At 37.9% G+C, this 15,199-nt stretch overlaps 1 protein-coding gene across 1 annotated transcript; it reads left to right on the forward strand.

Moving 5' to 3' along the window:
- The first annotated feature begins 11,586 nt into the window (after positions 1-11,586).
- On the forward strand, positions 11,587-12,421 carry LOC121760351 (putative germin-like protein 2-1). The gene is made up of 2 exons (XM_042156033.1): positions 11,587-11,701; positions 11,907-12,421. The coding sequence occupies exons 1-2, from the start codon at positions 11,587-11,589 to the stop codon at positions 12,419-12,421; spliced, it is 630 nt and encodes a 209-aa protein (XP_042011967.1).
- The last annotated feature ends 2,778 nt before the right edge of the window (positions 12,422-15,199 follow it).

The raw sequence follows: 15,199 nt of genomic DNA on the forward strand, positions 1-15,199 counted from the left end.
AACGCCCCTTCAACAAGGTCCCGGTGTATGATCAGCCGCCACCCAAGTACAGGCAGGAACCCGTTTCCAGTAAACTAGATCGCGTTTTGGACAGATTGGACAAATTCGAGGCTTGGAGAGACAACACAGATCACCGCTTCGAGAAGCTTGAGGAGTATCTGAGGCGACACCAACATCTTCATAATGGCCGCGCCAAGCAGCCTACATACCGGTCACCGCAGTCCGACCGATTTCTGAGTCACGGCACAGCTCCGTTGACTACCGTTGCCCCGCCACGGTCCGGCGTCACGCATCGGCCACAACAGTCCAGCAAGTTTATTGATTCGGGGGAAGCAGTGTGGTCTACCCAATACTCCCAATCTCATGGTTCGATCACTCACTCCTGTCCAACAAGCGGCCTTAGACGATTACAACGAGAAATTACGTATTTATAGGTTAGAGCAAGCCGCTTTGCTCGCCAGTTTGAACGGGTCGTTTGAGGAGAACATTCAAGATGAGAATTTAGCCGAAGAGAAAACTGATAATACTCCCACGATAGTATTCGGTGATGAGTTTCCCAATGACTACCGATGTTCACAATGATGGCCCTCCTCCTGATGTTCCAAACAACGAGTCCCCTGGAGAGTTCCTCAAGAACAAAGGGATTGTCAAGAACGACAATGAGCCACCGCAAGTGCTCGTTGGGGTATATGATGAGAAGATTGGTGAAAAGGAGGAGACATTGCTAGAAGATAAAGAGGAGGATGGTTCTATTGGTGAAGTGGAGAAGATAATCGCCTCACTCAATGTTGTTCAAGTGTCATCCAAAAATGTTGTTGGAAATTGTTGGGGCAAGAAAAGAGATGGTGCTTATACCGATTTGCCTGTAATTGCTTGTGTCAATGTGGATTTGAATGTCCGTGATGTTCCAAGTATGAATCATCGATCAACATCGTTCGACAAAGATGCAAGGTTGATCCCTCCGAGTAATGACATGCCATGCTTGGGCATTCTGGAAGGCGTGGACAAGCTTTTCGATTTGGCAAGGAATTTTTTCGACAAAGTTGGGTCTCCTTTGTTGATTTTTTATGGAAGTGAAAAAGGGAAACGTTCATCTGTTCGGTGTGTGTTTGATCCAGGAGGAGTTGCCTCGCCGAAGCTTCTGCTTTCAACTCTCCTTTTTACTTCGTTGTTCCCACCTTGAGGACAAGATGGATTTTAACCGTGGGGGAGTTGATACGAACCCCTATTATTATTATTTAGTTTAGATATTATAGGGATTTAGCATATCTTTTTCTATATCTTTGTTTTCTTGTTCATTAAGTCAGTAGCATTATAAATAGGATAGACTGTTATCTTTTCTATTCATTCAATCAATTAATGAAATATTTTCTACACCAAAGATAACGTGTATTTTCCAGTCCTAATTTTTGATTCCCTCCGCCGATCCTAATTGGACGCCGGAGTATTCTATCAGCCGCCGAGTTATCTGCCCGACGGGAACGACTCCCGCGCACAGAAACTCCGCCATCATCCGCCGAGCCTGTTGGCCGCCGGAAATTTATCTCCACCGCCGAGCGAAACTCGCCGCCGGTGCTTATTAAGGGAAACACCCTTAACAATATCATACTATATACTCCTAATATGCTGACTTCAGCATTTGGTTTTGCTCTAAGTAACGTCGTGACTATTTTTTATTATGCTGCTAATCATTATTAATTAGTTAATAATATCTGTATAATTCAAAATATATGTTACACTTGTCAAAATAAAGACAGCCCCCTTTATGGAGTGCATAATTATTCAAATTTTATTTCTTAAAATTTCACCACTCTCTTGTTAGTCGTGATTCTTGACATATCACTTAATAATAGCAACGAAAATTAAAATAAAACAATATTCCATATGATTTGGATTCGTAAGTCGTAACTGTTTAATTAATTAGTGTTTACTCAGCTGAAAAAAAATCTACACGTAAAATTTAAAATAGTGAAATAGTGTTTTTCTAAGATAATATACTTTATTCTTAATCCGTTCAATAATTAATGGAGTAGTTATATTATTCTATTAAATTAATTCTTTGATATTGTTAATGTTTAGTATTTAATGCTGTTTTTTATCAACTATCATAAGATTCAAAATTATGGGTAGTGAACAAATAGAATATGACGAGCCCATGAATTTTATTCCTTATTATTCAACGAATGTTTAATATTAAATTTATTAGTAATAATTTACTGAATTTCAGACAATAAAATTTACCTAATTCAAAATTAGAAGATCATAATTTGCGAGTTCAATAAATTATGCAGCAGGTTTTTATAACTGTATATGTTGCAATAGTAAAAATAAGTTTCACGAACTCAACATAAGCAGCTAAACATAATAATCTACTCCATATTTATATAAATAAATATAATAAAGGTGAGAATCAGTAAGAACTAAAATGTTCGAAACAATAGATGCAAAAGCGTAGTTTGCATAAGTGTAGAAATTCTTTTTCACATGCACATACAAATTTCTCAATATTTTCATTCTCATCTAGTTATCTAAACTAATGCTATAACTCAAATGTGGAAATGACATGCTCCACTTTCAACCATGAGGTAGATTATTCAATATATTTTAAAGTAGAAGCGAAACATAATTAAATCTTCATTTGTTAATCCTTGGTAATAAACTACTGGTAGGGTTGCAATATCGAGTATTCATTTGAACTTTGAAGTGCATCATTGTTGCATGAGTAGGTGGACATTGATATTTGATAGAACCACTATTCTCAATAAGACTTAATTAGTTATTTATTTCATTTATTTGTGAATCGTGGTTTGACAAAAGTGCATGTACTGATTTGACAAAAGTGCAGAGCTAATGTATGCAAAAGTGTAGGTGTGTGCAGAGTAGGCCTGCAAGTGTCGGTAACATAACTGAAATGCCCTTCAAGGCATTTGGGCATTTTGGTCTGAAAAATGGCTACAAATATACGATATGTGATTATGTTTAAGGTCAGAGTCTTGTGGCGATATTTTTTTTATCAAGGGTCTGCAGTGTAACAAATGAAAAGGTTAGAAACTTTTTATGTAGTTGCTCTAATGTTAATGGTATTCACATTAATTTGGTCATAGATTTCAAAAGTCATCAATTTTAATTTTTTTCCCACACCATCAGCAGTTACATATGCCTACATTATCTTATAAGTGGCATTTACTTTAGGGAGTCATTATGTGATTTAATAAAACGTTATGTAACATTTTACAACCATCACCCAAAATTTCCAAATTTTCAAGATATTGCCCAAAACTTATAAATATTTAAAATGATAGTCAAAGCTCGACTTATATATATGTATAATAGATAGATACAATTCCCTAGTAATTTGTTGTGTACAAGGTTGCGTACAATTTGGCTTTTATTTGTGTCTGTCTATTTTATTTCGGTTTCTTAATTTCTCTTTATTAATTACTACATTTTGTCCGAGTAGGTTAATCTTTTCTTTTTTTTCATTTTTTTAGATTAGTCTTTTCATTTGTTATTTAAGGAGTTATCTTTGTGATTGATTTATATATAGTATATAAGCCAAAATCAAACAATTTGTTTATATGGAAAAACGTTATATATACAATTATTATGGAAATAACGTTATACTATCTACTACACCTTTGAATATGGGATGAGAGTAGTGTAGCATATGATTTTTATTACCACCATATTAATAGGTTGTTTTATCCCATAAACTACAATAAAAAAAAGATGGCTGTAGTTGTAGTTTTATTCAGCACCTTAGTCCTTAATTTGTTATGTTTGGCCTTGGCTTTTGATCCTTCTCCTTTACAAGATTTTTGCGTTTTCGATGCCAATATCCCCGGTAAGCATTGTCCCACTTGAATATCACTATAATTTTGGGCAAATTGCAAAAAAAAATGAATTTTAGCCAAATTTTGGTCCGGCAATTTACAAATCAACCTATAAATTTTAATATTTTTCTCAATTTTCTCATGATAAAATATTCTGCTTTTCTCAATCAACCTATAACATCTTGGTGATTTGGTGCACCTATGTTCCTAGGATGCAAGAGCCCGGGAACTTCTTTTACAGCGGGCTGCATTTTCCATCAAACATGAGTAACCCCTACCGAGTCGGGCTGAAAGCAGCCCGAATCCCGGGCCTGAACGGTTCTCATCCCGCCCCACTATCACCCAAGGGTGGCTGAGATTCTAACCGTTCTAGAAGGTTCCTTGGAAGTCGAATTCGTAACTTCATACCCTAACTACAAACTATACCCTAAAGTTCTCAACTGTCAAATACCAAGATAAGAATTGTCAAATACCAAGGTGAGGAAAACGGCTAGTACCAAGTACCAACCACTTGATAATTACATTACATTTATTAGGTAGTATTTACCTAGGCGTACAATTAAATAGTGGGAGTTTCTAAGAGTTGTAATCTCCCTATAAAAGGGAATGACTTGTATCAAACAAAACACAACAAAAAATACAATCTTAGCTATTCCTCAATCTTTGCCACCATGTTCTATCTTCAATACAATGCCTCTCTCGATTACCATCTTTAAGATGGTATCAGAGCAGGTTGCAACGGTGTGGGACTCAGAAAATTCTCATCACCGCCCCAGATATACCTTTCCCGGCCCTTTTTTAAACTGCAAAATCAGAAAAAACCATGTCAGAATCTGACTCAGAAGCTACAAACACCAACCAGCCACTGATGAATTTTTCAGGAGAGTTCGCTGCCCAATTGGCCGAATTCCTTAGGCAAATCAGTATACCACCAAAAGCTCCAGAACAGCCACCTTCACCCTCAAACCATCTTGAATCATTGGGGGAAGTACATCTCCAAAGCAAATTGAATGGAGACAATTACTCTCTATGGACAACCCTAATGGAACACGCAATCGGAGGGAAGGGTCTGTCGTCTCACATCGATGGAGTTACAGATCCTCCTCCAACGAGTGATCCTGGTTACCCGAAATGGAAGCAAAGAGACCATTGTTGCTTCAACTGGATTATAAACAACATCGAAGCCAATCTTGTCAATGAAGTATCACAATATGCAATGGCTCGAGACCTATGGCAGGGTCTGGCCATTACATACGGAAGTGGAACCGATCCTTTCCAAGTTTCAGACCTACATCGGCAAGCATACAACATGAAGCAGGGAAATATGAGCCTCGAAAACTTATGGAATAAGTTCCAGAAGCTCTGGATTTCCATCGACGAAATGGATCCAAATCCGATGGATACTCCATCAACTATTCAGAAATACAACAACAACACTCAGAGGCATAGATTATATCAGTTTCTATGGGCTTTGGATGAAAGATATGATACGATAAAGAGAGAGATCTTAAACAAAGATCCATTGCCCACTGTACAAAGTGCTTACGAACTGGTGAGACGCGAGTCGGCCAATGAACGGGTTTACAAACCCTCAGGCGATGCACAGGAAGGCGGAATAGGTGCCGGATTAGCAGCAATCAACCGAAACCGACCACCACCGCCACCCAAATCCTCTGCAACTCCGACCGACAAGAACAAAATGACGTGCAGCCACTGCGGTGGGAAGAAGCACACCGCTGATACCTGCTTCCACCTCCACGGATTCCCCGATTGGTGGGAAGACATGAAAAATAACAGACAGAACCGGAAGCGGAGGAGGCAGAGCAACGGCGGCGGTGACCGTGGGGGGCCGAGCTACCAACGCCGAGAACTCGGCGGGCAACATCGGTCAGTCCAACACGGCGGGGAACGGCGGCGGACAGCTCAACAGGCCCGGGCACCACGGTTTTGTCGCAACGGGAAACGGCGGCGAGGAGAAAGCCGTCGCTTCGGTCTCGGTCGCCAGGGTCTGGTCCGAAGGTAACCCGGCGTCGAGTTTCATCGGCACCGACGGAACATCGACAGAGAGGGAGGAGGAATTGAGGGCTGGAGAGGAGAAATGGGTGGAGGCGGATGAAATTAGGGTTCATAGGGGAGGATTTTCGATTTACACCCCCAAATCAAATATTTTGCATTTCCACCCCCAAAACCCTACTAAAATCCAATTCCCCCCATAAATCTTCTAAATCCCCCCCCCCCCAAAACCCCGCGTTATCCACTTTACCCGAAACCACCCCCATACCACCACAAAACCCCTTTTTCACCCCAAAACTTTCGAAAACTCCACAAATACCCCAGAAAATTCCAGAAAATTCCCCGTCGAATCAGACGATCAGTTTTTTCAACCTAATATCCCGTGTCACAACTCGTTTAAAGTCTTAGCCTTTACCTCATCCACCATAGTCAAACAAAAGGAAACTCAATGGATTTTTGATTGTGGAGCTACTGACACGATCTCCTTCGATCCAAATGACTTCTTCACAATGTCCAAACCAACCAAAACCTATGTCCAAACAGCCACGGGGGATTTCGCTCGAGTCGAGGGGGCAGACACTATCAATATTTCTCCAACTCTCCGGCTCTCTAACTGCCTCTTTGTCCCAACTTTCTCACACAAATTATTATCCGTCAGTCATGTGACAAAAGAGTTAAATTGCAAATTACTGATGCAACCCTATTGTTGCGTGTTACAGGATACCAAGACGGGGATGATAGTTGGGCGTGGCACTGAACGAAGCGGACTGTACTATGTGGATGCGATAGCTCACCAAAGTGCGGCGTTACTAACCCGTGAAGCAACTACAACAAAGGCTTGGCTTTTACATCGTCGGTTAGGGCACCCTTCTTTAGGATCTGAAATTATTGTTCCCTACGATGATCTCTAGTGTGCACTCTCTTGATTGTGAAACTTGTCATTTGGCCAAAAGCCATCGTCATTCTTTTAAATTAAATAATACTTGAGTGTCTACCCCGTTTTCTCTGATTCACTCTGACGTTTGGGGTCCTGCTCCAATCACTGGGGGTCAGGGTCTCCGTTATTTTCTCCTGTTTATCGATGATTTTTCTCGTATGACTTGGGTCTATTTCTTGAAAAATAAGTCTGAGGTTTTTGGAAAATTCACCCAATTCTACAGTATGGTCCAAACCCAGTATAAACAAAATATCCCAGTCTTACGGTCCGACAATGGAGGGGAGTATATAAATGGCAACACGAAAACCTTCTTTCTGGAAAAAGGGCTTATCCACCAAACGTCTTGTGTATATACACCTGAACAGAATGGGGTAGCAGAACGGAAAAATAGGTATATCTTAGAGATCACCAGGGCTCTCCTCATTGAGTCCAAAATCCCCACATCCTTTTGGCCAGAAGCTATAGCCACCTCAGTGTACCTTATGAACCGTCTTCCCACAGGCATCCTCAACTTCAGAACTCCCATTGATACATTTATCAACCATGAAGCCATACAGAAACCAACCTATCCCACCCTTGATCCAAAAGTCATTGGTTGTACAGTCTTTGTCCACATCCCAAAACATTAAGCACATATATACTACCATGAACTGTGATTTTGTTGAGGGTGAATACCACTACAGCCAATCTAGCGGTCAGGGGGAGAGTCAACCACATAGTCCAATTAACGACCCACTAAATTGGCTATATATCCCAAAGGATACAATCCATCATCCCGAACCTATACCAAGGGAAACCGAGCAAGGGGGAAATGAGTCAAGGGAAGAGGAACCCACTCTAGGCACAGAAATTGTTCCATTCGAGGAAACAAGCCATATCAACAAGCTATCAAAATCCACTAGTCAGGCCGCAGAGTTTGGAGACATCACCCAACCATCAAATCGGTCTTCGAATCCTGAGGTAAACGATTCTGCAGAACTCAACACAGTTCCATTAGAAATCACTAACACTAACAGGATAAACCAAGAAGGGGACAATGAAAAGCGGTATAAACTACCACACAGAAGTACAAGGGGAATCCCTCCCAAAAGGTACTCTCCAGATTGGAAAGGAAGGAAGACAACATATTCAATAGCAAACATAGCTCAAGGTCACCTCACAGAGATGGCACGAGCATTTGAGGCGGCCCTGTATGAGGAAGAAGATATCCCTCAATCTTTCCAAGAAGCTGTTAAGCACAAACATTGGAGGGAAGCCATGAAGAAGGAAGTTGATGCCCTGATCAAGAATGGAACGTGGGAGAAATGTAATTTACCAGAAAGGAAGAAACCGATCGGATGTAGGTGGGTTTTCACCATCAAAAGGCGTGCAGATGGATCAATCGAGAGATATAAGGCGCGATTGGTGGCCAAAGGATATACTCAAGTGTATGGAATTGATTACGACGAGACTTTCTTCCCAGTTGCTAAACTTGACACGATCCGGGCATTACTGTCAGTTGCAGCATGTAAGGATTGGTCGCTACATCAATTTGACGTGACTAATGCATTCCTCCATAGAGAATTAGGTGAAGACAAGGAGGTCTATATGACAGTTCCACCTGGATTCGAGACCGAATTTGGTTCCAAGCAAGTGTGTAGATTGAAGAAAACTTTATACGGCTTGAAACAGTCCCCAAGAATTTGGTTTGAAAGATTTTGCCAAGCTATGGTCAAGCATGTGTTCAAACAGAGCCTTTCTGATCATACACTTTTCACTAAAACGAGAGGAAATAAGATAACTTGTCTCATCATTTATGTCGATGACATGATCATCACATGGGACGACACAGAAGAAATCAGCAACCTCAAGACCAATCTGTTTAAAGAATTTGACATGAAAGATCTCGGTCCTCTAAAATACTTCTTAGGAATAGAAGTGCTAAGATCTAATCATGGAATATTCTTAAGACAGAGAAAATACGTCCTCGACCTGTTGGCAAAGACTGGCCTCTTAGATTGCAAACCTGCCGACACACCAATGATACCGAATCATGGGTTAAAAATTGTTGAGGGAGCTGAACCTGCAGAACGAGAGAAATATCAGAGGTTAGTTGGGAAATTACTCTATCTATCACACACCAGGACAGACATTGCATATGCAGTAGGGATTGTCAGCCAATTCATGCACCAACCGCAAGAAGAGCACATGAATGCAGCCTTACGAATAGTAAGGTACCTCAAAGGCACACCAAATTATGGGGTGTTTTTAAGAAAAGGGGAGGACCTTGAAGTAGATGGCTATACAGATGCTGATTGGGCAAGTAATCCAGGCGACAGAAAATCAACCGGTGGGTACTTTACCTTCATAGGAGGTAACCTAGTTACTTGGAGAAGCAAGAAGCAAAAGGTTGTAGCCTTATCAAGTGCTGAAGCAGAGTTCTGAGGTATCAAGAGTGGACTCATGGAAATCATATGGCTAAGGAGATTACTTACTGAGATCGGTTTTCCCCCAAATCGGAAAAGTAAGTTATTCTGCGACAATAAAGCAGCAATCAACATATCATAGAACCCAGTACAACATGATAGAACCAAACACGTTGAAGTCGATCGCCATTTCATTAAAGAAAAATTGGAAGGTGGAATCATAGAATTCCCGTTTGTTCGATCTGAGGAACAATTGGCGGACATCTTAACCAAAGCAGTGAATCCCAGAATTTTTAGAGAAGTTTTGACCAAGTTAAACATCGGGGATACCATCGCTCAACTTGAGGGGGAGTGTCAAATACCAAGATAAGAATTGTCAAATACCAAGGTGAGGAAAACGGCTAGTACCAAGTACCAACCACTTGGTAATTACATTACATTTATTAGGTAGTATTTACCTAGACATACAATTAAATAGTGAGAGTTCCTAAGAGTTGTAATCTCCCTATAAAAGGGAATGACTTGTATCAAACAAAACACAACAAAAAATACAATCTTAGCTATTCCTCAATCTTTGCCACCATGTTCTATCTTCAATAAAATGCCTCTCTCGATTACCATCTTTAAGATCAACAAGGGGGACATCTTAATTTGTCGTTCCCATCGGGTGCGTGAACACAGTGGTTCTGTCGGCGGTCAATAGCCAGAACACCGGAATCGTTGAATAAGGCTTCTAGATTGGATAAGGAAACTGTGGAACAGCTTCACTCCAAGCCTTGGTCTTGAGCTCCGATCCATACTTATTTAGTTCTTATGATTAATGCTGTTTAATTGCGCTTTATATAATTTTTGAAGCCGTCTCGAACCACGTTCGTTCAAATATTGATTTTTAGTACTATTTTTGGCGAGTGACTTCACGTTTTACTAACTCACTTCATTTATATTTTTACTTAATTTGCATGTCCCATTAAGTATGAAATATTTGTTTTGTGGCATGAAATTTTAGTTAATGCTCATTTCCATTTTATGAAAAAAATAGTATATTAGTTTTAATGGGACGGTCGTATCTGTTATGAATTCCACACTTCAAAGGTTTGGCGATGCCACTAGGCCCGAAAATAGGGGAAAGAGACTGAAACAAGATTTAAACTAATGTGGAAATTAAAGTTGGAAATAGACTGAAATTAAAGAAAGCAATTAAACTGGAATACGGATTGGGCAACTCAGACATAGTCACAGTGGTGAGAAAAATTAACACTTGGTGAAAATTAATTTTTTCGAAAAATAGATAGAGTGAGAAGGAAAGATGCAGTCTTTGCACGAACATTCTCAGCCAAATGATGCAAAATGAACTGAGTTAAAGCTACTTAAACTAAATTCCAAAAGAAAGCTAGAAACTAGGAATGTGACAGCAAAAAGGTGGTCTCAAAGCTTATCTAATACTCCCTCCGCTCCACAATAAGAGTCACTGAGTTTTAAGAAATGAAAAAGTTAGTGAAATATGAGACCCATTTTTTATATTGATTTTATAATAAAATGTGAGTAGAGTGAGTGTGGGACTGACCAAAATGACAAAGTTTGACTCTTATTGTGGGACGAGGGAGTAGATAAACTAAATAACTCCTAAATTTTGTCTAAGAACTTGAAACAATTTATACACTGGTGGACTATAACTTTTATTGGATTGAGGTTAAATTGCAATGTTTGCGTGAATGACATCGATTCATCTATTCGAAATGACATCTTTGTTTCTTGTCATATTTGTCCACCTACATTATCTGATGAGCAACTTATGATTTGATTTGGCGGAATAAGATTATTATTTTTTCGATCAATTTTATATATCATGCGAAAATTCAGAATACGTCTAAAGTTCACGATATAAGCAACCAATAGCTCCTTAGACAAACAATATTTGAACTAAATTGAAATGGTTAATCTAAAGTTAGAAAATTTCAAACATGGAATCCGATCAACACAATCAAGAATATATGGATAACCTTGAACACACATAAACGGTCGTGTGTGATTAAGCAATATACTTATAACTTTTGACCAATTCCTAGTTAATATGGAATCAATTTTTAATGATTTATATAATTCCATAGTAATTTGTCCGTATTTGTTACATATCACCACTCAAGGTTGCATACAATGGCTATTATTGGTGTCTGTCTATTTTATTTCACTTTCCTAATTTTTAATACTTAAATTTTGTTCGAGTAGATTAGGATATTAGAAAACGTTATATTCCATTATTAGGGAAATAACATTATGCTATTTGATTATTAGATGAGACTGTGTAGGTAGTTTAGCATATGACTTTGATTATTCTATCAAACACGCCTATAAATAGGTTGTTTTATCCCATAAACTATAATTAAAAAAACAAATGAAGATGACTGGAATTATAGTTTTATTCAGCAGTTTTGCCCTTAATTTATTGCATTTGGCCTTGACTTTTGATCCTTCTCCTTTACAAGATTTCTGCGTTTTTGATGCCAAAAGACCCGGTAAGCATTCTCCCACTATCATTTCACTATTTAATTTTTGGCCAATTGAAAAAAACATGAGTTTTAGTCAAATTCTGGTCAGTGCTGCGATTTTACAAAATAATCTATATATGAATGATAACATTTGCTCAATTCTCCCACGACAAAAAGTATTCTAATTTTCTATTAATAATATGTTGTTGATTTGGCGCACTTATGTTTCTAGGATGCAAGGACCCGAGGATTGTTACCGCCAACGACTTCTTCTACAGAGGGCTGCATTTGCCATCAAACACGAGTAACCCCTACCGGGCCGGGCTGAAAGTAGCCGGGATCCCGGACCTTAACGGTCAAGGGCTGACGCTGGCCCGCCTCGACTTCCGGCCAAATGGATTCTTCCCGCCCCACTATCACCCGAGGGCGGCCGAGATTCTCACCGTTCTAGAAGGCTCCTTGGAAGTCGGATTCGTGACGTCATACCCTAACTACAAACATTACCCTAAAGTTCTTAACAAGGGCGATGTCTTCGTCATCCCGGTCGGGCTTGTCCACTACCAGCGCGGCGTCGGGAGGGTGAACACGGTGGTTCTGTCGGCGCTCAATAGCCAGAACCCCGGAATTGTGGAAGTTGCCGCCGGTATATTTGGTGCCAAGCCTGTGATTGATAGCAATTATCTAGCAAATGCTTTTAGATTGAATAAGGGAATTGTGGAGCGGCTTCAATCCAAGCGTTGGTCTTGATTGTTTTAGAAGTGATTACTCCATTTGTTTATTTTCAATAACATGAAATAGCTCCATGATTTTTTTCCTACTTTCATATTGCCATTTTCTTCCAAATATAAATTCAGAATGTCGACTAGTTTTCTCGAACCAAGTCTGTTACAAATGATATTTTGAGTTAATATATAATCTGTTTTTTTTAAAAGAATCATTAATCAAATTAAGACGAAAATTGTCTTATGGTTAATTACTAAATTTTCGACGGTTTGCACACAGCAGCAAGCAACCCACAGCTATTTGAGGATCGAAATATATTCCACTTTGAAGATAAACATTTTTTAGGGATCGAACAAACAATAATTCGCAAAAAAAAAAGGAACGTCTATTGACATTTTTAAATTTAATTAAGGATATTAATTTGTATTTTTAAATATACTACCAACTAGCTTGTTCAAACTAAATTAAAGGGATGCAAATGGAAGCGGCTTATAAAAAGAATGATTAAGACATAGTTGACAAATTAGTCATTAACTTAATGTCTGTTGTTAGATCACACGGGATCATTAGAAGATCACACGAGATCACCACAAATCAAGGGAGATTATTTGGAAGAATATTGGACCATAAATAGAACATAGCAATAATGTTAGTTTAGGTTCACCTTATTTGTAATATCATAGCCTATATAAATCTGTGTTCATTATACGATGAATAAGAATACCTTTTCCCTTATTGAGTTTCAACATGGCATCAGAGCAAGTTGTCGAACTTGGCTCAGAGAAGTCTCATCATAGCCGATAATCAACATTCTATATAAGTAATCACCTGAATTCAATCAACGCTATAATCAACATTCTATATAAGTAATCACCTGAATCTGATATCATTCCTAAAAATATTCATTTCCTAATCAAAATCAAACACTGAAAAGCCATTGCTAAAATTGAGGGGAGAACACTACAGCTCTAAAACTCTAACCAATTAGCATAATCGAAAGAGTAATAGAACAAAGGAATGAAGATATTCACCTCGATCTCAATTGAGAGTAAAACGAAGTCAGTGAGAGGAAAAACCGCTGGAAAATTAAATTAATTCAAATTATGACTGAAAATAATGAAATTAAAAATGACAGTCTGTGAATAATAAATGCTCAATTATCCAAAAAGGAAGGACGGCCAAAAAAGTTCATAGGATCCCTTAATTCATCAGGAAATGAATGTTTTTTTGGATATTCTAATTTATTGGAATATGAATTCGGATAATATAATTCTTGATAAAATATTTATCTTGTGTTTAGAAATATCAAGAAAAACTATTGAGATTTTGAAAACATAATAAAATTCATTATTATTATGATTCATGATTTTATATAATTCAACTATAAAATTGAAAATGCAGTTGGCATCTTCCCCGGCCCCTTCCCTTGCGCTTGGCCGCCTAAAAAAGGAAATTTTAATGTCAGAAGTTGTAAATTTTAATTTTTTTAGAATTTGTAATATTTGTGTTTTTTTATAAATTTTAATTATTTATATATTTCAATTTTACAACTATTTAAATTGAAAATAATGTAAATTAGTTGAGACCACCCAAAAAGAGAGAAATAATGATATGGCAAGGGGTGAGCGATGGATAGTGGAATGGGTTGTCGATGTACCTAATTAATCTTTAAATAATTTGAGAAGAGGAATGGTTTGTTGATGCTTGACATAGTAGGAATCCTTAATTAATCTAAAAATAATTTCAAATTAAATTTTATCAGTGACGTTGTATGTAACCACTAGCAACATATAGGAAAGTACTTGGACTCCCTCGTCGGCTTTCAGCCCATAAAGATAGGGCCTCCTTATGGGCCAAACTAAGTATTTTTATTTTATTTTACTTATTTTTAACTATTTTATTTATGTAGACAAATATTATGCTCCTAGTAATTAGTACATATTACTCCACCGGGTCCTATTAAGATTTTGCTAATTTTGGTCGGTCCCTATTAATTATCTCCTTGTACTTTTATTATTTTAATTTATATATCTTAATCCGATCCACTAACTCATTATATTTGTAATTATTAGTCTTTTTGTCTCATAAAATTATATTTCATTTTTTTCATTTATCTCATAGATATAGTCTATAATCATTCATATATAATTTTCCATATAGATAAACACTATTAATAATGTAGATTTTACTATCCACTAATAAAATTATATTTTTTTCTTTTTTATTTTTAATAATTATACATTAAAAATCATACGGTTCTCAAATTTATCTATTTTTATGATACACTTATGGAATAATTAATGAATATTTTCAATTTTTAATAAGTAATTAAATATGTAAGAATTTTAAAATTAAAAAAAGAAATGTATAAAAAAAGTAATTTAAAAAATAATACTAATATTATTTTTATTTTAAAAATTAAGTCATTTTCCAATTTAATTGAAATTCAAAATAAATATAAAATTTTAAAAATTTAGAAATTAGATTACTCTTTTTCTTTAATAAAGAAAGATAGTTCTAGAGAAAACTGGAGCTCGACACGTTACTAACGAACGTGGCAGTCTACTCCGTATATACACGAAAGCTTTCTCTCTCAGTATAAACACGCAACAAAGCAGCAGCTTTCTCTCTCCTCAAATGGAAGAATCGCCGCCGCCGCCGCCGCCGCTGCTGGAGCGGATGAAGAAAGGATTAGTGGGGTTTGGTGCGTCGTTGGGAGAAGGGTTCGGGTACGCGAAAGCCGCCGTGGTGGGCTTCACCAAGAAACTCACGGCCAAGTCGGAGGAGGACGCCACCGCTGCC

This window comes from Salvia splendens, chromosome 13 (assembly GCF_004379255.2).
Source record: "Salvia splendens isolate huo1 chromosome 13, SspV2, whole genome shotgun sequence".
Classification (NCBI taxonomy): Eukaryota; Viridiplantae; Streptophyta; class Magnoliopsida; order Lamiales; family Lamiaceae; genus Salvia; species Salvia splendens.

Bases quoted from the DNA above. Each gene is read 5' to 3' on its own strand.
- LOC121760351 (XM_042156033.1), top strand. From the start codon at position 11,587: ATGACTGGAATTATAGTTTTATTCAGCAGTTTTGCCCTTAATTTATTG. The intron at 11,702-11,906 runs GTAAGCATTCTC...TTATGTTTCTAG, and splicing joins TTTTGATGCCAAAAGACCCG to GATGCAAGGACCCGAGGATT.